This window comes from Halichondria panicea, chromosome 9 (assembly GCF_963675165.1).
Source record: "Halichondria panicea chromosome 9, odHalPani1.1, whole genome shotgun sequence".
In the NCBI taxonomy this organism is placed as follows: Eukaryota; Metazoa; Porifera; class Demospongiae; order Suberitida; family Halichondriidae; genus Halichondria; species Halichondria panicea.
The window spans coordinates 540876-562763 of record NC_087385.1 but is presented as its reverse complement, the minus strand read 5'-3'; the positions used below and the strand labels follow the sequence as shown (position 1 = coordinate 562763).

Here is a 21888-nt window from a genome sequence, read left to right as displayed (position 1 = left end):
TTTTATGGGTCATAAAAGTGGGTGAGGCTCTAGTAATTACCACATCAGAGTTGGTTCAGAGAAAGCAGATCATGGCCAAAAGGGCAAACTACCTGTACATTCTAATGAAGGATGTGTATGGAGAGAAGGCTCCAGGGAAGATCATGTCTGTCCTAGCAGGTTCAAAACCTGTTCAAGTGTTACAAGGTGAACTGCTTACTCAAATTCACCATAGAGAGTTGGTACAGCGCAATGATGGAAGACCTCCTCACAACTTTTGCTCCACAAAAGACCCCAGTGTCACACTGTATGGTGGTCAGGACGATTACTATGTGTTTCCACTGAATAGCAGAGATCTACAGCTTTTGGGAGCTATTGAGAAGCCTTGTGATCGATTTGCTGTGTTCTCTGAGGACAGTAAGCTGGAATGGGGCAGCAGACTGAAGAGAGGTGACCAGGTATATGTGAGGCTCCCTGGTGATAAAACAAGTGCACCTACCTGGTCTGATGGTGTAGTGAGACATGCTGGACCTGTGGAATCATTACCAGGGAGGAACTTTGGAGTGGAGATTACAGTGAGTGCATAGTTATGTTATGCTCTCCTTACGTTACAGATCTCATCTGTATATAGGATTCTCGTTACCTTGGAAAAGGCATCAGTAATGGTTTCTTTGGGGGATACAGATATTTTGACTGTGATCAAGACTGTGGTCTCTTTGTGTCTCTGGATAAGCTTGCTGCTAAACCACCTCACCAAGTGCCCCATGGCTCCACACGTCAGCAGCTAAAGAGCTCTTCTTCATCAGGGGTCAACTCTTCTACCCACGGGTCACCTATCGATAAGCCCCCTACATGTATGTTCAAGATCAACGATCGTGTGGTGGTCTACAACAGGAAGAATGTAGCCATGCATGGAACTGTTCGCTGGACTGGTAGAGATGTACAGACTAGAACACTGGACACCAACCACATAGGGATTGAAACAGTGAGTGCATGCTATGTTTAGTGTTCCGTACATTATAATAATGGCTGTTTCACACAGGATTGGACTGTTGCCACTAATCTTTTCCCTAAAGCACTAACGGGAATAACTCACTTATTTAAGGCTGCACCTGGTCACTATTTAGTGGTCCCTGAGGACTTTGTGTTCAAAGAAGAGTTGACCAACACTCGCACACCCCCAGCTCGAGCTGTCGACCTTTCAGACCCAGCAGCTGCTGCACGTGAGGAGGGCATGACTGAGCGACAGTTTTTGGCAGAGCAGGAAAAAGTTTTAAAGGCTGCTAAAGAGGCTAAGATAGAGGAGGCCAGAAAAGAAGCTGCTGCTAGAAATGAGAAAAGAGGAAATACTTCAAATCCAGAACTCAGAGAAGTAAAGGGTGCACTTGCACTTGATGAGAGCGCCACTCAGCAAGAGGCAATGAAACTTTTTGAAGAAGCAAAAAAGAAAGAGCAAGACCTCGCTAATCAATATGAACAAGGAAGAGAAAATCTAATTCAGAAACAACATTCATGGCATCCTGGAAGTGATCCCACGTATGAGACCATACCATGTCACAGTCAGAATGAAGGAGCTACTGCAAATTCAGTCGATCATGAGAGGGCCCATCAGCAACAAGGGAGAGCTGGAGATTACCCATCACAAACTTATCCCCCTCCTGGAGTTTATGTCGATCCATCTGACAGCCATCACTCTGAGGATCATCCACCACTCAACTATGACAACATGCCTGGGGCTGGCAACAAGCAGTCTACTGTGGTAGCCATAGCTACCAAGCATCAGTTTGTTGTGGGCTCTCGAGTTGAGTTTTCTGACCCACCTCGATACGGTGAGATTCGCTGGATGGGCAACTTCCCTCAAGTCAATGGACTGATTGCTGGACTGGAGTTGGTAAGTTGACACTTGTAGTTGTTTGCATGTACCGTACTCTACCGAGATTACGCCCACGTCCGAAAATACGCCCACCCCCACTTTTGAGTGAAAGTTCCTGCACAGACTAATTTGCCTCGAGAATACGCCCACCAGGAAGTGATGCATTTGTCAGTGAGCAAGTTTGTCAAGAAAAGGTTTAGCAGTTTATTGTGCATGTAGTGCGCTTGCATGTAGTACGCTGATATTATAGCTCTGAATATAGCTAGATATAGCTAGATCCTATTTGCAAGTATAAGAGACGAGGACAATCTTCTCTGAATCCCTGTTGAAGACTCTGACAGTGACAAGGAACAACCTTCTGATGCAGAATCTATACCTAGCTACTTTACCCATGCATTACCGTTGTTGTATGTTGATGTATTTCAAGAGCTAGTAGGCCTCAGATGCAGACAGAAAAGAATAGTTTCTTAATGAGTGGGCTTAAATTTCGAGGCAAACACCTGGGTGGGCTTAATTTTGAGACAAAACTACTGTTTTCGAAATTAAGCCCATCCCACCTGTAGCTGCTTTGTAGCATGCAATTAGGGTGGGCGTAATCTTGGTAGAGTACGGTATGTGTTATGCCTGTATAGGAGGAGGATATGGAGGGCTGTACTGATGGTACCTGGCAGGGGATAAGGTTGTTTTTTTGCAAGTACGGCCAAGGATTATTCTGCCCTGTCACAGCACTTCATCCTGACCAGCGTGGATCTGCCCCCTCACAATTTGCTGGCAATACTCCTCCAATCCAGAGGGAGCCGAGACAGCTACCACCATTACCACGCCCTGCTGCTCCTGTGGACGTCTCCATGGGCTCTGCTGTTCAGTTCGGTTGCTCTCAAAACCCCTGGTACGGAATTGTGAGGTGGATTGGGAACCTCCCTGGCGATCAGGAGCTACTGGCAGGGATTGAGCTGGTGAGTTTTAATTACAGCAAGAATTGTTAACAAGTTACTATGCACAGGAGGAGTATGCTGATCGTTGTGGAGATGGAGAGTTGAATGGTGTCCGTTACTTCCAATGTGGTTATGGCAAAGCAACCTTCTATCCAGTGGCTCGTCTCCTATCTGACCAGAGATATGCTGACTCAGCACCTGCTCATGGATTCCCAGCACAAGCTGGCATTAACCGTGTGTTAATTGTCATATCATCACTTTATTTATTGCCTCCACTACAGCTCTACAAGTGCCATTCGAAGAGAACGTTGATCAAACAACAGTGCCATCCCCACGCCACTACGTGGGTGATCAGAAGGGTATCCAGGGAAACCAGAACTCTTGCTACCTGGACTCCACTCTCTTTGGATTATTTGCCCTCAGCAATATCTTTGATGACATGTTCCTGGAAGATAGTTACAGCACTAGTACTACTGACATCAACAGACAGGCCATCAGTAACATGCTCTGGAAGGGAATCGTCAACCCTCTCAGAAAGTGAGCTGTGTATACAGCTGTACATGTCTTAGCTCTTTTGTAATAGCTATACACACATGTATCTACCACACTCTCTCCCCCCTTTCCTCACGGTCTGTCTACCCCACAAAGTATAATTATGCATACAGTACAGTACAGGGATTATTGTTGATTGTGTGTGTGCTGCTTGACTATAGGAATGGTGTGGTGAGGTTTGAATCAGTTATGAAGATGAGAAACAAGATGGATGAGCTGGGGAAGATTGAGAAGGAGAAAGGTAATTAGTATGGGTTAAGATGGTCACATACTAAATGTTGACGTTGTATACTTAGATCCTGAGGAGTTTCTGAACATGCTGTTTAAGCACGTACTACACGCAAGGCCATTCATCTCCATCAGGTATGTCTAATATTGTGTGTACTGTAATAATTATTATGATACACATCTACAGACGTCCGTTTGGTGTGGAGCAAGAGTTCTTTGTCCAACTGTTTGTGGAGCCAGATCCTAACCTCAGACTACCCACTGTAGGGATGCTCATTACCATGATGTTCAAGGAGCAAAATATCTCATTTACCAAGGTGAACCATTTGGGCCTGTATACATGATTGTATTCCTTTCATTGTATTTCCTTCGTGCAGATCCCATCGAAATTTCTCGTTCAAGTGCCACGATTTGGAAGGGAGTTCAAAACTTACCCAAAAATTGTGCCTGATTTGAAGCTGAAAATTGCAGAGATCACAGACTCAGGTAAGTATTGTATCATGTGTGCGTACGATTACTGTGCTACATACTTCCAGGGTTTCATCTAGTGGGGGGGGGGGCTGGGGTGAACCTTCCCCCCTAAAATGCTCGTCTTCCCCACAAAAATGTTTGTATAATAATGACATCATCACATTAGTACTGTCTATGATGTGCAATATGTAACTAGGATGCACTAGCATGTAATAGGGGTGTGGTCAACAAATGTGGGAGTGGCCAAACATTTTGCGGCCTGCGTAAACCTTCCCCCTCAAACTTTTAATCCTAGATGAAACCCTGACTTCTCTCCAGGTAAAACTTGTATGTTCTGTGGAGAGCCGTCTCAATACAAGTGTTCCGAGTGTGTGAATGAGGATGCTGCCAGTAGCTATGTGTATTACTGTGTCACTTGCTGTCCACTGGCCCACAAGAAGGATAAGAGAAAACAGCACAAGCCAGAGCCTGCATTGAACAGCAATAATGATATCTACAAGTTGGACCTCCTCTCTGTGATCTGCATTGAGACCAGTCACTACGTCTGCTTCACTAGAGACCTTCACACAAACACATGGCTCTTCTTTGACAGCATGGCCAACAGAGTCTGTAAGTATGATCATGTCATTATCTTCCACTGAAAGTACAATGATCCTTTGTGTACAGTTGACACATACAACATTCCACGTGTGACTGACTGCACTCGTGAGCTGAATGAGTGGGTGTATGAGGGAGACCAGGACAGGTTGATCAATACACCACCAAGAGAGCTACCAGAGTTGGTCCGACGATTCACTCAAGATACCTACATGTGTGTCTATGTTCAGCCTGATGTTGCTATGTATGGAGATGGTGACGAGGAGGATTATCTGAGTCCAGTCAGAGAGCCTTACTCCATTGTTAGTGAAGGTAAGTGTTCAACTTATGCTGAGTATAATATACATTCTTTTTTTTACATGTAGGTGTTGTCCCAACAGTACCCAAGCTGAAGGAGAACAAGGATGATGTCATTGAGGAGCTTAAACAAGAAAACAGAAATCTTCAACAGAGAATCGAAACTAATCAGGCTGAACAATCTAAACTATTGGAAGCTGAGCTGCAACGATACAATGAGCGAGAACGTACCACTTCTCAAGAAAAAGAAGAGCAAATACAACATCACAAAATGGAAAAGCACCAACTGGAAAGGCAAAAGCAATACTTTCAACAGCAGGCTCATGACATGCAACGAAGGCTCGAGGTGGCAGAAATCAAAACAAGTCAGTCAAAGTTTTCTAAGCTCCAAATTCCGCGACTAGACCAAGACTCGTGGAATGTACGAAGACAAGAAGTTGTGTTACAAGACAACCTAGGACATGGTGCTTGGGGATCAGTGTGTCGAGGGTTGTTCCGTGGTCAGCAAGTAGCAGTAAAGTATGCACACAAAGAAATACTCCACAAAAACACGATTGATCAGCTCAAGAGAGAGATTCGAATCATGGCTCATGTTCAACACCCCAACCTGGTGCGACTGATTGCTGCTGTAGTGGACGCTGGTGTGGAGAGAGGTACTGACTCACCTCTGCTTGTTCTGGAGCTCTTGGATACTGACGTCCGATCCGCTTATAAGAGGAAAATTGTCAATTTCCAAAAGGATGCTTTGTTATCGATATTTCGAGAGGTGGCTTATGCCCTCCACTACCTCCACGAGCATCAAGAGCCCATCATCCACCGTGATGTGAGTGCTCCCAACGTCCTCCTCCAGCAAATACACCCAAGAGTTTGGAAGGCAAAACTATCCGACTTTGGATCAGCCAATCTGGCTAAAAGCTGCAAGACAGCAGCTCCTGGTGCCATTGTATATGCTGCCCCCGAAACCTTCCCACCATCTAATCTGGACGATCCCCTTCCGAAACAAACTACAAAGATTGATGTGTACAGTTACGGCTACCTCCTAGCTGAGGCCATTGCCAAGGAGATGCCTTCCCCTGAGAACAGAAGAGCAATACTATTACGTATCAAGAGCGAGTGGGACCAAGTGTACGATATCATAGCAGCTTGCGTCGAGAGCCAACCAGACAATAGACTATCAATGACCCAAGTACTTGAAAAACTCAATAAACTGCCGTCTCAGTAACTATTGCTTTATAGCTATAGTTTATAGTTTTTGTTGTGCATTTTATTGTTATCAAGACTGCTAATTCTGATGATATTTTGTGTGTGCTTTTTACTGTACATGATAATTATATCTAGTATAAATTGTTATGATGATCATTACCATTCCATGCACTAGCTAACTGTACTGTACAGAAAGTCTGTTTTCATTGCAAATAATGATGGCTGAAAAGAGGTGATAATTCTATTGGAAGATGTCGAAGGCTCTGAAAGCAAATCCATGTGAACTCCTTTAATATCATTGCTCTGAAAAGCAGCTCATCCAATTCTGTATCCACAAAGCTAAAGAAGGGAAAGTCGTCGGTTCTCCACCTAAAGTGTGATCTCAAGAAAAGACCATATTAAATACTGTGCTCTACTGCAGATGTCTCGTCTCCGTAGATCATCCTGATGTTAAATTTTTTGAGGGTGTTTGGTTCCTCCTCTGCTCTGGTGTACCTACTGAACCCCTACTCCATAGTCACCTGTGCTGGCTTCTCCACCATCACCCTCACTAACCTCTCAGTCACTGCAGCTCTATCCACCAAACTGAGAGGTGGGTCAGTACTCACCAACAATTGTTGAGCTCGCCTCAAAATCGTGCCCCCTTAAATACCATCACTTGTTTCTCAGGCATATTTACTAAAAATCAAAGAGGGGATGAGGCTTTTTTTTTTTTGGGGCAAAACTTCCGGCCATACCTTTAATTTGCCACACCTCCTTAAATGTCAGGTAAAGTACACAAAATACCATCTTTAGGAACAATACACATGCATACATACAAATACATATACATGTTAATCAAGCAGGCACGAGGAGCCATCATGTGATCTGATGAGATGATAATTTTAAACATGGCGATCATTACCAGTAAGCAGAGTAAATAAAAGGATCCATGAGGGGGCAAAAAATCGAAGCGCGAGGGCCTGAGAAACAAGTCATTAAGTTTGTGTGGCCTAAGGAGCTGGTTTTTTAATTGCAGCTCCATATCTTGAAGAATTAGGATTTTATGGGTTACAGAAAGAATGTCAAGTTACATGTAATATATATTGGCTGTGTATACCTAAATCATTTTTTGACCATTTCTGCTTCTATAATTACTTTCTTTTTGATAATAATAATGATACTCAACCCCCCCCCCTTGTTCCTCCAGTGACCACCCAGTGTTTCTGACGTATATTCTCCTCTCTGTGACGACCTTGTTCAAGTCCTACCCGTGTCTGGGTGACCTCACCGTCCCACTAGCACTCCTGCCACTCTGGACACACACATTCAGATGTGAGTGCATCGGGATAGAATATACATACATGTACAAGTCAAATAAATTTGTTGTCTGACTTGTGTTTTAGGCTATAATATTATCTGTGTGTGGGAATGAATACTAAAACTTCATTCTTCCCATTTTCAAATTACCGAAATACCCTATTTGGATACACTTTATTCCTGCCACCTACCGAAATAACACTATGAGCAGAATATTTGTATTGTATCCCCTCCTCTGTGTGCAGACCTGCGCTACACTCTGGTGGTGGTGGTGGTCGTGTTCCTGGGCTCCTCTCTCCTCTGTCCTGTCCTCTGGTACCTCTGGATCCATGCAGGCAGTGCTAACGCTAACTTCTTCTTTGCCATGACTCTCACCTACTCACTAGCTCAGGTCAGTAACAGGAGTACATTATGAACCCCATGGTTAGCGTGTAATTATTGTTTTAGTGCTATTGCATTCAGTTTAACAAACATAACACTCGCACTACACAATGCATATTGATCCAGTGGCATTGATTAGCGTTTTGTTTATCCTCCCTCTTCTCTCCTCTCCACTGCAGATCTTCCTAGTGGCTGATGTGATCTAGTCCACCAGTACGACCTCAAACACGGTCTACCAATGCAAAACTGGACCAACTGGGCAAACCAGTCAAACTGAAACTATAATTTATTGAGAGCTAGATAGAAATTCATGAATATCCTGATTTTGTGTAATTTCTGTTGTTTTGCAGTCACAAATATTATTAGGTGAGGTTTGGGTTATCTACAGGGGCGTACACAGGGTGGTGCTTAGGGTGCTCCAGCACCCCCATCCAGACTCTGGTGCTCCAGCACCCTATCCAGACTCAGAGAAGCTCAAGTAGATAGTTCAACCATCACTGGCTGGCTAGAAGGAAGCTACACTTACTGCAGCTATCTACAGCTTAATAGTGATAGTTACAATAACTTTAATCTAGCTAGCTAGCTAAGCTGGCCTAAAAAACTTACTTTTCTTCAATCATTTACTGGCATATCCATAGTAAAGAGTGGGGAGGGGCTCAATAATAAGGCTAGGCAGCAGGAAGTGGTTTGCTGTATCAAACACATAGAACACTTGAGCTTGCTTCACAACATGCAGCACAACAAGGTTCTTAGATCCAGGTACATGAGGTACATGAATGTATAGTATAATTATATAATTAAGCCTACATGTATGTACAATAAATTAATAATAATCAATGTTTGCAATGTAAACTACAAAGTCTCTTTTCCTCAACATCAAGGTACTGGTGGTCATACTTTGTACGCTGCCTGTCACCTCCTGGTAAGCTGATCAATCTTTTAGTGGCCTGAAAAGAAAAGAATCAAGACTGTCGTCAGATCAAGCAAAGGAACAAACGTTTATCATCACTTACACTTCTACATATACACAGAGACTAGAGTAGACATGATTACATTGACATTTGACATACCTTAAGAAGAGTTGGCTAGAGTTTGCCATCCCAGGCGAATTGAGCTTCTGGTCATAAACCTTCTTGACTTGCGTGTGTGTGAGGAGTAGTGGCTTTACTAGGTGGCAAGCACAAAACAATTATTAACCTGTTGTATATACAGTACTGTGCATCATCTAGAAAACAGTGGGCTTTGCCGACAAAAGGGGAGTGACCCCTGAAGTGGGCGTGGTTTAAATTTTGCGCCCTTCGCACGCAATGAGCACCTCCATTGACTAAATCCTAGGATCGCCCCTGAAATCTACCACATAATTTTTTTATGTCTTGACTTAAATCCGGTGAATGTTAGATCTACCTCCATATATCACTGTCCATGCTATGGCATCCAGAATACCGGACTACCTGTACATTCTAATGAAGGATGTCCAAGGAGAGAAGGCTCCAGGGAAGATCATATTAATAGAAGGTCCAAAACCTGTTCGAGTGTTACGAGGTGAACTGCTTGCTGAGATTCCCCGACAAGATCAAGAGTGGTTAGTACACGATGATGGAAGACCACCTCACAACTTTCGCTCCACAAGAGACCCCAGTGTCACACTGTATGGTGGTGAAGACGATGAGTTCGATCATGTGTCTCCACTGAATGGCAGAGATCTACAGCTTTTGGAAGCTATTGAGAACCTTTGTGATCGATTCACTGTGTTCTCTGAAGATGGTAAGCTGGAATGGGGTGGCAAGCTGAAGAGAGGTGACCAGGTCCATGTAAGGCTCCCTGGTGATAATCCAAGTGCACCCACCTGGTCTGCTGGTGTAGTGAGACATGTTGGACCCGTAGCGTCATTACCAGGGAGGAACTTTGGAGTGGAGATTAAGGTATAAATATACTTATCATTATATGTATGAGTAACTATTATTCTTACAGGATTCTTGTTACCTTGGGAAAGGCATCAGTGATGGTTTCGTTTCGGGATTCAGATATTTTGAGTGTGATAAAGACTGTGGTCTCTTTGTGTCTCTGGATAAGCTAGCTGCTAAACCACCTCACCAAGTGCCCCATGGTGTCACACGTCAGCAGCTAAAGAGCTTTTCTCCACCAGGGGTCAACTCTTCTACCCAATGGTCACCTATCGATAACCCCCCTACATGTATGTTCAAGATCAATGATCGTGTGGTGGTCTTCAACAAGAAGAATGTACCCATGGGTGGAACTGTTCGCTGGATTGGTAGAGATTTACAGACTAGAATACTGGACACCAACCACATAGGGATTGAAACAGTGAGTGCTGTGTCTACTATTACGTTCATTAATATGGCTATTTCACACAGGATTGGGTTGCTGTCACTAATCTCTTCCCTAAAGCACTAACTGGAATAACTCACTTATTTAAGACTACACCTGGTCAACGTTTAGTGGTCCCTGAGCACCTTGTGTTTAGAGAGGAGTTGGCCATCACTAGCAACCCCCCAGCTAGAGATGTTGACCTTTCAGACCCAGCAGCTGCTGCACGAGAGGAGGGCTTGAGTAAGAGACAGTTAATGGCAAAGCAGGAAAAGGCTTTGAAGGATGCTGAAGAGGCTAAGAGAAAGGAAGCCAAAAAGAAAGCTGCAGAGGAAACCAGAAAAACTGCGGAGGAAAAAAATAAAAAAGCCGATGCAGACCCAGCAGCTGTTGCACATGAGGAAGGCGTGAGTAAGAGTGTCCATGGTGCGACACGTCAGCAGCTAAAGAAGTCTACTCTACCAGGTGCCAACTCTTCTACGTTTGATACACCTGTCGATAAGCCCCCTTCTCATCACTTCAAGATCAACGATCGTGTGCAACATCGAAACGCTCCACCACAAGTACCTCAAGAGTACAATGCCTTGGTAGGAAGCTCTAACCCCTACAACCTGGCAGTGGGTTCAACTGTTCAAGTGGCAACTATAAACCCCAATGACCCACCACACTATGGAGTGATCAGGTGGACTGGCAGCGTAGCTGGAGTGGATGGTCAGGTGGCAGGGATTGAACTAGTGAGTAAAGAGTCTATTGTATAATTAATTTCATTTGCTCACAGGAGGACTACATGGATGGATGTACTGATGGAACTCTCAAAACTACAGGAGAGAAGCACTTTACCTGTGCTCATGGTAAAGGGTTATATTTCCCACTGGCTAACCTCCGTCCTGATGAAAGGTTTGGACTACAAGCTGGACATGCTGCCACATCAATAGAGAATCGTGAGCGTGCATTCATGTACCCTGCATGTAGACATACATGTACGCTGGTGTGGCCTTCTTTATCCAACTGTATGTCTGGTATATAATTATATATATATCCATGCATTCATGTGTATACATGTATATGAGTTTTGTATTCTATAGCTATACAAATCCCAATGGAGAAGCAAACAGATCAGTTCATTAATGACCCCACTGAGCAAATGATGAGGTACATTGGATTGTACCGTGGTATCCAGGGTCACCAGAACTCCTGCTACCTGGACTCCACCATCTTTGGTCTGTTTGCCCTCAGTGATGTCTTTGACTCCATGTTCCTGGCAGCAGACCAATCCATCACTACTGACCAGAACAGGAAACGTGTTGCCAACCTACTGTGGAAGGGAATCGTCAATCCTCTCAGAAAGTATCCACATTTTATAGTACCGTATAGCGGGAAGTTTTCGCGGATGCAACATTTTCGCTATTTGGCTTCAGAGCCCTCAGCAGAAATTTTCGTGGGTTCTAATGTTCGCGTTTCAATGCTAGGAAACCACACCCATCAATAGCTTTGCATGTGAAATACCAGTTGTGGGAGTTTATCCCGATTTTAATTTTCTCTGCCCTCAAAAAACGCGAAAATTTTCACCACACAAAAACTTCCCTCTATTATACGGCATATAATAGAGATAATAGAGGGAATTTTTGATATTATCTCTAACGAACATGTATCTGTTTCAGGAATGGTATGGTGAGGTTTGAGTCAGTGGTGAAGATGAGAAATGCTCTGGATGAACTCGGGAAGATGGAGGGAATCACTGAGAAGGAGAAAGGTATTGGCAGTTTATAGTGTACGTTGACTGTAATGTTCCCTGTATACAGATCCTGAGGAGTTTCTGAACATGCTCTTCAAACACATGCTACACACGAGGCCATTCATCTCCATCAGGTACCGCATAGCGGGAAGTTTTCGTGAGGTGTAAAATTTCACATTTTTCGAGGGCTGACAGTTAACGCGAAAATTAAAACTGGGAAAAAGTTCCATGCACCGGTATTTCGCATCAAAGCTATTGGTGGGTGTGGTTTCCTGGCATTGAACCGGGAATATTAGAACGCACGAAAATTTCTGCTGAGGGCTATGGAGCCAAATAGCGAAAATTTGCACCCGTGAATATTTCCCGTTATAATTATATTATGGTATAATTATGTCTAATTATGCTCAGGGTAGTACGTAATACATAATTATACAGACGTCCGTTTGGTGTGGAGCAAGAGTTCTTTGTCCAACTGTTTGTGGAGCACGACTCAAACCCCATAGTACCCACTATGAAAAACCTCATAAAAAAAATGTTCCCAAAGCCCAAACCAAACCTCAGACTACCCACTGTGGGAGATCTACTCAGGAGAATGTTCCTAAAGCAGTACATCTCATTCACAAAGGTATAGTACTATACTGTAGACTCTTACTGGGCCCTCAAATTTACATGTGCACTGTTTTGTCAGGTTCCCTCAAAACTTCTGATTGCAGTTCCCCAGTTCGAAAGAACAAACCGGGGGATTATTCCAGAGCTGAAATTGGACATCAGAGAGTTGACTGACACAGACAAAAAAGGTTTCAGAGTGTCCTTGTATCTTGTACAGTAATTATTTTCCCATCACAGCTCCAGCTCCACCCTGCCATTCGTGTGGGGAGGAGTCAGTTATCAAGTGTGAGAGTTGTGGTCCTCTCAGTCAGCAGCAGTTCACCCACTACTGCCAGCGCTGCTCTGACCTCTACCATAGCAACCCCTCTTACAAGGACAGAGCTAATCATAGGCTAACTGCTGTTGTTGTTGCTGCTACTCCAGCGGATAGTCCCGAGCTGGCACAGTTGGACCTCCTCTCTGTGATCTGCATTGAGACCAGTCACTACGTCTGCTTCACTAGAGACCCAAGGGATGACCTTGAGAAGAAGTGGATCTTCTTTGACAGTATGGCAGACAAGCAATGTGAGTCAGCCTGCACTAATAGATGTCTTCACTTGTTTACATATAATTATTATGTGTACAGGTGACATGAACAACGTTCCATGTGTGACTGACTGCACTCGTGAGCTGAATGAGTGGGTGTACAGTGATGTCAGAGGCAGGGATAAGCTGTTCAGTACACCACCAAGAGAGCTACCAGAGTTGGTCCGACGATTCACTCAAGACATCTACATGTGTGTCTATGTTCAGCGTGATGCCGCATTGTATGGAGATAGTGATGGTGAAGAGGAGTATCATCTGAGTCCAGTCAGAGAGCCTTGCTCTATTGTCAGTGAAGGTAAGTGTTCATTTCATGCTGAGTATACAATCAATACATGTAGGTGTTGTCCCAACAGTACCCAAGCCAATGGAGAGCAAAGATGATGTCATAGAGGAGCTTAAACAAGAAAACACTTCTCTTCAGGCAGAAAACAGAAATCTTCAACAGAGAATCGAAACCAATCAGGCCGAGCAGTCTCAACTATTTGAAGCTGAAAAGCAACAGTTGTTACAACGATACAATGAGCGAGAACGTACCACCTCTCAAGAAATGGCCGAGAAAGAAGAGCAAATACAACTTCACAAAATGGAAAAGCACCAATTAGATAACAAAAAGCGCCAGCTAGAAAGGCAAAAGCAACACCTTGAAGCTCAATCACAGCGCTACCAACAACAGGCTCAGAACTTGCAACGAAGGCTAGAAGTGGCAGAAAGCAAAACAAATCAGTCAAAGTTTTCTAAACTCCAAATTCCGCGACTAGACCAAGACTCGTGGAATGTACGAAGACAAGAAGTTGTGTTACAAGACAACCTAGGACATGGTGCTTGGGGATCAGTGTGTCGAGGGTTGTTTCGTGGTCAGCAAGTAGCAGTAAAGTGTGCACACACAAAAATACTCCACAAACACACAATTGATCTGCTCAAAAGAGAGATTCGAATCATGGCTCATGTTCAACACCCCAACCTGGTGCGACTGATTGCTGCTGTAGTGGACGCTGGTGTGGAGAGAGGTACTGACTCACCTCTGCTTGTTCTGGAGTTTCTCGACACTGACCTTCGATCCGCTTACGAAAGGAAAATTGTCAATTTCCAAAAGGATGCTTTGCTATCGATATTTCGAGAGGTGGCTTATGCCCTCCACTACCTCCACGAGCATCAAGAGCCCATCATCCACCGTGATATGAGTGCTCCCAACGTCCTCCTCCAGCAAATACACCCAGGAGTTTGGAAGGCAAAACTATCCGACTTTGGATCAGCCAATCTGGCTAAAAGCTGCAAGACAGCAGCTCCTGGTGCCATTGTGTATGCTGCCCCCGAAACCTTCCCACCATCTAATCTGGACGATCCCCTTCCGAAACAAACTACAAAGATTGATGTGTACAGTTACGGCTACCTCCTAGCTGAGGCCATTGCCAAGGAGATGCCTTCCCCTGAGAACAGAAGAGCAATACTATTACGTATCAAGAGTAAGTGGGAACAAGTGTACGATATCATAGCAGCCTGCGTCGAGAGCCAACCAGACAATAGACTATCAATGACCCAAGTACTTGAAAAACTTAATAAGCTACCATCTCAGTAATTGATTTGTCTGTGACATTTTTTCATGCACTATGAAGATTGATGATCATTACCATTCCATTTGCAATTATTAGTAAAACCAGTAGGTTTTACATAGGATTGGCAGTGGGTTTGCCCGTGTTTAGCAATATTTCAATTATTTTGACTCATGTTCAAACTGTTCTATCTCTGCAGGGAAAGGCCACATCAAGAAACTGGCTGAACAGATAGTTTATTTAGCCTTTTCTCTCTTTGTATCTCTCATTTTATAATCCATAAACATTTTAATGAATGAATATTTTCATTTTAAAAATTGCACTATTTCGAAGTTTCACCGCTCTTTGTCTGACTGACTAAGTAAGTAAGTGAGTAAGTAAGTAAGTTTCTTGCCCAGCATTTACTCCAAGTACAGCCATCTCCAGGACATTCTGCACAGGGTTTCCAAACGACTACAACCTGGATTACAAAGCGCTTCTTCAGATTTGCGATTGCTTCCACGAGGCAGATGACCTCTCAGTCTCTATTTCTCTTACCTAGACAATTCCGCCATCTTTAATGACTCAGCAATTGCGTTGTGGCCAATAATAATAGATAGGCGTGGCTAATAAACCGTGCGCCTAAAATCAGTGCAGCAGTGCTTTTCCAGAGCCTGAGGTGTTCCTTTTCTTCACACTGTTCAGCTCTAGCTCCCTTTCTCTGACAGGCATGCTATATGCACTGGCTAGATATCATGCTCTTAAAATGGCTGTCATTTAATACTGATTCGCAAATTCAACATAATTATCAAGCAATAAATTATTACTCATTATACTATAATTATTAGTCCAGAGATATTCGAGAAGATATCTGATTAGTCCTGTCTTCTCTTCTTGTACTGCCTCTTGACGTTCCACTTATGCATGTCATGATACGTAAACTGTACTGAAAAAGAAAGGGAATCCGACTAGAAAAACATTTGCAATGTGAAAAATTGCTAGGATTGGCCAGGGGAACCACAAAAAAGCGTGGGAACAAGAAATCAGACGAGAGCATAACTCCAATCCGTTACAACGTCATGAACATGTACAATACATAGTATATTAAATAATAGACTGTGTTCCAGATCCACCTATCAGCTTCCATCCACCACATCATTCCATGCAGTCACCAGTACGGTCCGTGCATGTTACTACGCATGGATGGACTGTGTGTACCTGTGCTCAACACTGCATGTATTAGGAACATCAATTCATCACAAATCATCATGATTATGTGTCCCACATTCTAAAATGTATATGTATAATAAATATATATAGGGATTGGTCATCACTCCACCAGTAAAAATTGCGTGGCATATTGGCTGGGAAAACATGGGAAAACTACCAGTATACATGTGATTGACGTTGTAACGGATTGGAGTTATGCTCTCGTCTGATTTCTTGTTCCCACGCTTTTTTGTGGTTCCCCTGGCCAATCCTAGCAATTTTTCACATTGCAAATGTTTTTCTAGTCGGATATAACTATTAGCTAGCTAGCTACATGTACGTACGTAGCTAGCCATGCTCGAGCTCGAGCTTAACCTTCTGCATTAGACGGCTGCTCGCGAGACAAGTTTTCTACATAATTATATATATAATTATATATACTCAATGGCTGGCACTGTTGGCAAAGAAGCTCTCCTGCTGAAGGATGCCCAGGGGGAGAAGAGTGGATCCCTACTTACGGCATTCAGGAAGAAGAATGTATCTGTCCTTAGAGGATCTCTTCTTATTGCCCTCCCACCTAAAGACACCACATCCGGGGCTGATGGTAAACCAGCTCACAACTACAGTGTGTACAATGAAGACATCACCTTGTACTGCTCTGAATGTGACATTGCCCCACTCACTAACTACGAGTTCAAGTTGCTCAGTGGAATATCAACGTTAGGAGCACGATACGATGCGTTCATTAGTGACAATCATGAATTGGGCTCAAATTTGAGACTGGGTGACACTGTGTATGTTGCATTACCAACTAAAGAAGCCATCGCTAACACCGGTTGTCAAGCTGTGGTGAGGTGGATTGGAACTCTACCGGGAGAGACGGGGATTAAGTTTGGAATAGAATTCACGGTACGTTTATTAACGGTGTCTGATTATCCAATAGTGAACTGTTTGTCTTTCCTTAGGAGGATAAGTATCGAGGGTCAGGGTCCACCAATGGCGTCTTCCACGATCGTCAACTTTTCATTTGCGATGAGAACTGTGGGATGTTTGTATCCCTGGAGAGGCTCAACTTCCGTCCAACAAGAAGACCGACTGCTCAACCCACAAAAGCCACCCTACCTCACCAAGTGCTCTCTCGATTGGGTCTGAAGACAGATAGTGAAGGCAAATCACAGAATTCGCCAGGTGGCAGAGCAAATACCTCTCAGGTAGGACTAGCAGCAAATACTCACACTCAAGGACACACGAACAGTGGCTTTCGCTTTCACAAAGGAGACAGAGTGGTAACTCACAACAAGGATCAAGTCCCCATTCATGGCACAGTGAGGTGGACTGGAATAGCCAATACTGATGGTGGTAAAGTGAATGCCGTCGGAATTGAAACGGTACGTACCGTCGTCTGCTGTGAGACCCACTATTATTATGTCCTTGAGAGTGAGTACTTGCTGCTGGTCCTCTCTGAGAGGCATAAGATGTTCTATTTAATATACATACCTAGCTACTTGTTGAGTTTAACAATAATCCTAATCTATTTTTGCAGGATATTCCCATCCAAAGAGGTGACTTTCTTATTACTGTGACTGGATTAAGTTCAAACTTTAGATGTGAAAGCTCGAAACACGGCAAACTTGTTGTTCCCGAGGAACTGGTTCAAACAGAAATGGAGGGAAAACAGAGGAGAGTTGAAGAGAGGCAGAGAAAAGAAGAGGCAATAGCACGTCTGCATGAGAGAATGAAAGTTGTTAGAGTTGTATACCCTTCTGGCTCCTGTGTCGATCTACCCGACAGCCATCACTCTGAGAGTCGTCCGCCAGCCATCTATGACATCATGCCTGGGGCTGGCAACAAGCAGCCTGATGTGATAGTCATTGCTCCTGAATCTCAGGATTCTACCAAGCATCAGTTTGTAATTGGCTCTCGAGTTGAGTTTTCTGACCCACCTCGATACGGTGAGATTCGCTGGATGGGTAACTTCCCTCAAGTCAGTGGACTGATTGTTGGACTGGAGTTGGTAAGTTGCCACTTGTAGTTGTTTGATATTTGTACATGTATGTGTTATGCCTGTATAGGAGGAGGATATGGATGGCTGTACTGATGGTACCTGGAAGGGGACGAGGTGTTTCTCTTGCAAGTACGGCCGAGGATTCTTCTGCCCTGTCACAGTACTCCGTCCTGACCAGCGTGGATATGCCCCCTCGAGACAGCCACTCCCACTCCCTGTTGCTCCTATGAACATCTCCAAAAGCTCTGCTGTTCAGTTCGGTGGCTCTCAAAACCCCTGGTACGGGATTGTGAGGTGGATTGGGAACCTCCCTGGCGAACAGGAGCTAGTGGCAGGGATTGAGCTGGTGAGTTTTAATTACAGCAAAGTTGTTAACAGCTAGGTTACTATGTACAGGAGGAGTATGCTGATCGTTGTGGAGATGGAGAGTTGAATGGCGTCCGTTACTTCCAATGTGGCTATGGCAGGGCAACCTTCTATCCAGTGGCTCGTCTCCTATCTGACCAGAGATTTGCTGACTCAGCACCTGCTCATGGATTCTCAGCACAAGCCGGCATTAACCGTGTGTTAATTGTCATATCATCACTTTATTTATTGCCTCCACTACAGCTCTACAAGTGCCATTCGAAGAGAACGTTGATCAAACAACAGTGCCACCCCCACGCCACTACGTGGGTGATCAGAAGGGTATCCAGGGTCACCAGAACTCCTGCTACCTGGACTCCACTCTCTTTGGATTATTTGCCCTCAGCGATATCTTTGATGACATGTTCCTGGAAGATAGTTACAGCACTACTGACATCAACAGACAGGCCTTCAGTAACATGCTCTGGAAGGGAATCGTCAACCCACTCAGAAAGTGAGCTGTGTATACAACTGTACATGTTTTAGCTCTCTGGTAATTATAGCTATACACACATATATCTACCACACTCTCTCCCCCCTTCCTCGCTATCTGTCTATATATACCCCACAAGGTATAATCAAGGGCGTATAAAAGAAGAGAGGGCATGCAACTCCTATATGAGCAGAGTTCAAACGTGGGCAGAGGAATGTGTGCATTTGTATGAAATGCTAAAAATAGAAATTATATTTTTAGCACTTCACGCAAATGCACACATTCCTCCGCCCACGTTTGAACTCTGCTAGCTACGTGTACTGATAGTGGAGTTGCATGCCCTCTCTTCTTTTATACGCCCTTGCTATAATTATGCATACAGTACTGTAAGTACAGGGATTATTGTTGATTGTGTGTGTGCTGCTTGACTATAGGAATGGTGTGGTGAGGTTTGAATCCGTTATGAAGATGAGAAACAAGCTGGATGAGCTGGGGAAGAAGGAGAAGGAGAGAGGTGATTATAGTATGGGTAAAGATGGTCACATACTAAATGTTGACGTTGTGTACTTAGATCCTGAGGAGTTTCTGAACATGCTCTTCAAACACATGCTACACACGAGGCCATTCATCTCCATTAGGTATGTCTAATATTGTATGTACACTGATGCACGTCTAAATTTATGCAGACGTCCGTTTGGTGTGGAGCAAGAGTTCTTTGTCGAACTGTTTGTGGAGCCAGATCCAAACCTCAAACTACCCACTGTGGGGGTAGTCATTACCATGATGTTCAAGGAGCAAAATATATCATTTACCAAGGTGAACGATTTGGGCCTGTATACATGATTGTATTCCTTTCATTGTATTTCTTTCGTGCAGATCCCATCGAAATTTCTCGTTCAAGTGCCACAATTTGGAAGGGAGTTCAAAATTTACCAAAAAATTGTACCCGACTTGAAGCTGAACATTGCAGAGATCACAGACTCAGGTAATTATTGTATCATGTGTGCGTACGATCACTGTGCTACATACTTCCAGGGTTTCATCTAGTGGGGAGGGCTGGGGTGAACCTTCCCCCCTAAAATGCTCGTCTTCCCCCCCCCAAAATGTTTGTATAATAATGACATCAGTACTGTCTATGATGTGCAATATGTAACTATAGATCTACTGTGATGCACTAGCATGTAATAGGGGTGTGGTCAACAAATGTGGGAGTGGCCAAACATTTTGCGGCGTGCGTAAACCTTCCCCCTTAAACTTTTAATCCTAGATGAAACCCTGACTTCTCTCCAGGCAAAACCCCTCCTTGTATGATCTGTGGAGAGCTGTCCCAATACAAGTGTTCCAAGTGTGTGAATGAGCATAATGTCAGTGGCTATGTGTATTACTGTACCACTTGCTGCCCACTGGCCCATAAGAAGGATGAGAGAAAACAGCACAAGCCAGAGCCTGCACTGATCAACAATAATGAGCTGTACAAGTTGGACCTCCTCTCTGTGATCTGCATTGAGACCAGTCACTACGTCTGCTTCACTAGAGACCTCAACACAAACACATGGCTCTTCTTTGACAGCATGGCCAACAGAGTCTGTAAGTATGATCATGTCATTATCTTCCACCGAAAGTACAATGATTATTTGTGTACAGATGACACATACAACATTCCACGTGTGACTGACTGCACTCGTGAGCTGAATGAGTGGGTGTATGAGGGAGACCAGGACAGGTTGATCAACACACCACCAAGAGAGCTACCTAAGTTGGTCCGACGGTTCACTCAAAACATATACATGTGTGTCTATGTTCAGCCTGATGTCGCCATGTACGGAGATGCTGAAGAGTATTGTCACAGTTCAAGTAAGTGTTCAATTTATACCAAGTAAATCATAATTTTCTATACGTGTAGGTGTTGTCCCAACAGTGCTCAAGCCGAAGGAGAGCAAAGATGATGTCATTGAGGAGCTTAAACAGGAAAACAGTGCTAGTCAAGAAGAAAACAGAAGTCTTCAACAAAGAATCGACACCAATCAGGCCGAGCAGTCTCAACATATCCAACTATTGGAAGCTGAAAAGCAACAGTTGTTACGACGATACAATGAACGAGAACGTACCACCTCTCAAGAAATGGCCGAGAAAGAAGAGCAAATACAACAACAAAAAAGGAAAAAGCAACAATCAGATAACGAAAAGCACCAACTGGAAAGGCAAAAGCAATACTTCCAACAGCAGGCTCAGAACTTGCAACGAAGGCTAGAGGTGGCAGAAAGCAAAACAAGTCAGTCAAAGTTTTCTAAACTTCAAATTCCGCGACTAGACCAAGACTCGTGGAATGTACGAAGACAAGAGGTTGTGTTACAAGACAACCTAGGACATGGTGCTTGGGGATCAGTGTGTCGAGGGTTGTTCCGTGGTCAGCAAGTAGCAGTAAAGTGTGCACACAAAGAAATACTCCACGAAAACACGATTGATCAGCTCAAGAGAGAGATTCGAATCATGGCTCATGTTCAACACCCCAACCTGGTGCGACTGATTGCTGCTGTAGTGGACGCTGGTGTGGAGAGAGGTACTGACTCACCTCTGCTTGTTCTGGAGCTCTTGGATACTGACGTCCGATCCGCTTACAAGAGGAAAATTGTCAATTTCCAAAAGGATGCTTTGTTATCGATATTTCGAGAGGTGGCTTATGCCCTCCACTACCTCCACGAGCATCAAGAGCCCATCATCCACCGTGATGTGAGTGCTCCCAACGTCCTCCTCCAGCAAATACACCCAGGAGTTTGGAAGGCAAAACTATCCGACTTTGGATCAGCCAATCTGGCTAAAAGCTGCAAGACAGCAGCTCCTGGTGCCATTGTGTATGCTGCCCCCGAAACCTTCCCACCATCTAATCTGGACGATCCCCTTCCGAAACAAACTACAAAGATTGATGTGTACAGTTACGGCTACCTCCTAGCTGAGGCCGTTGCCAAGGAGATGCCTTCCCCTGAGAACAGAAGAGCAATACTATTATGTATCAAGAGTGAGTGGGAACAAGTGTACGATATCATAGCAGCTTGCGTCGAGAGCCAACCAGACAATAGACTATCAATGACCCAAGTACTTGAAAAACTCAATAAGCTGCCGTCTCAGTAACTATTGATTTGTGCATAGTGTATTGATTTTTTAGCATTGTTGTTGTATGTTCTTACAATGTCATCTCTTTGTGGTCAGATAGACACCACTTGTACTGCTATTGTAC

The 21888-nt window shown here is 44.1% G+C and overlaps 2 protein-coding genes, 1 long non-coding RNA gene and 1 pseudogene across 6 annotated transcripts; 3 read left to right on the top strand and 1 right to left on the bottom strand.

The window, feature by feature from the left end:
- Positions 1-22: 22 nt before the first annotated feature.
- LOC135340802 (uncharacterized) lies at positions 23-21880 on the top strand. 4 transcript variants are annotated; one of them, XM_064537195.1, is made up of 19 exons: positions 23-554; positions 611-964; positions 1022-1870; positions 2485-2808; positions 2856-3021; positions 3069-3324; positions 3501-3580; positions 3636-3702; positions 3755-3884; positions 3945-4053; positions 4357-4647; positions 4705-4947; positions 13426-13935; positions 19231-19291; positions 19340-19469; positions 19530-19638; positions 19944-20240; positions 20298-20507; positions 20557-21880. In XM_064537195.1, the coding sequence occupies exons 1-19, from the start codon at positions 72-74 to the stop codon at positions 21780-21782; spliced, it is 5895 nt and encodes a 1964-aa protein (XP_064393265.1). In that variant the 5' UTR covers positions 23-71; the 3' UTR covers positions 21783-21880. The 4 variants fall into 4 exon arrangements, with proteins under 4 accessions (XP_064393265.1, XP_064393264.1, XP_064393267.1 ...); XM_064537194.1 differs by having other exon boundaries at positions 13411-13935; XM_064537197.1 differs by lacking the exons at positions 23-554; positions 611-964; positions 1022-1870; ... (7 more) ...; positions 4357-4647; positions 4705-4947 and adding exons at positions 9114-9737; positions 9787-10140; positions 10191-10877; ... (7 more) ...; positions 12725-13051; positions 13113-13367 and having other exon boundaries at positions 13411-13935.
- On the top strand, positions 6690-8172 carry LOC135341207 (phosphatidylinositol glycan anchor biosynthesis class U protein-like; annotated as a pseudogene).
- On the bottom strand, positions 8589-9042 carry LOC135340819 (uncharacterized). The gene is made up of 2 exons (XR_010396444.1): positions 8886-9042; positions 8589-8762 (listed from the first exon to the last, which is right to left on the bottom strand). It is a non-coding gene; the product is annotated as an uncharacterized LOC135340819 (long non-coding RNA).
- Positions 15920-17496, top strand: LOC135340813 (uncharacterized). Its single transcript, XM_064537215.1, has 3 exons — positions 15920-16719; positions 16776-17247; positions 17354-17496. The coding sequence occupies exons 1-3, from the start codon at positions 16255-16257 to the stop codon at positions 17374-17376; spliced, it is 960 nt and encodes a 319-aa protein (XP_064393285.1). The 5' UTR covers positions 15920-16254; the 3' UTR covers positions 17377-17496.
- Positions 21881-21888: the final 8 nt, after the last annotated feature.

What these genes read in the sequence shown, in the direction of transcription:
- LOC135340802 (XM_064537194.1), top strand. Translation starts at nt 72, where the DNA reads ATGGCCAAAAGGGCAAACTACCTGTACATTCTAATGAAGGATGTGTAT. An exon ending in TACTGGCAGGGATTGAGCTG is followed by an intron (nt 2,809 to 2,855) that starts GTGAGTTTTAAT and finishes TACTATGCACAG; the next exon opens with GAGGAGTATGCTGATCGTTG. An exon ending in AGAGTATTGTCACAGTTCAA is followed by an intron (nt 20,508 to 20,556) that starts GTAAGTGTTCAA and finishes CTATACGTGTAG; the next exon opens with GTGTTGTCCCAACAGTGCTC.
- LOC135340813 (XM_064537215.1), top strand. Translation starts at nt 16,255, where the DNA reads ATGGCTGGCACTGTTGGCAAAGAAGCTCTCCTGCTGAAGGATGCCCAG. An exon ending in AGTTTGGAATAGAATTCACG is followed by an intron (nt 16,720 to 16,775) that starts GTACGTTTATTA and finishes GTCTTTCCTTAG; the next exon opens with GAGGATAAGTATCGAGGGTC. An exon ending in CTATTATTATGTCCTTGAGA is followed by an intron (nt 17,248 to 17,353) that starts GTGAGTACTTGC and finishes CTATTTTTGCAG; the next exon opens with GATATTCCCATCCAAAGAGG.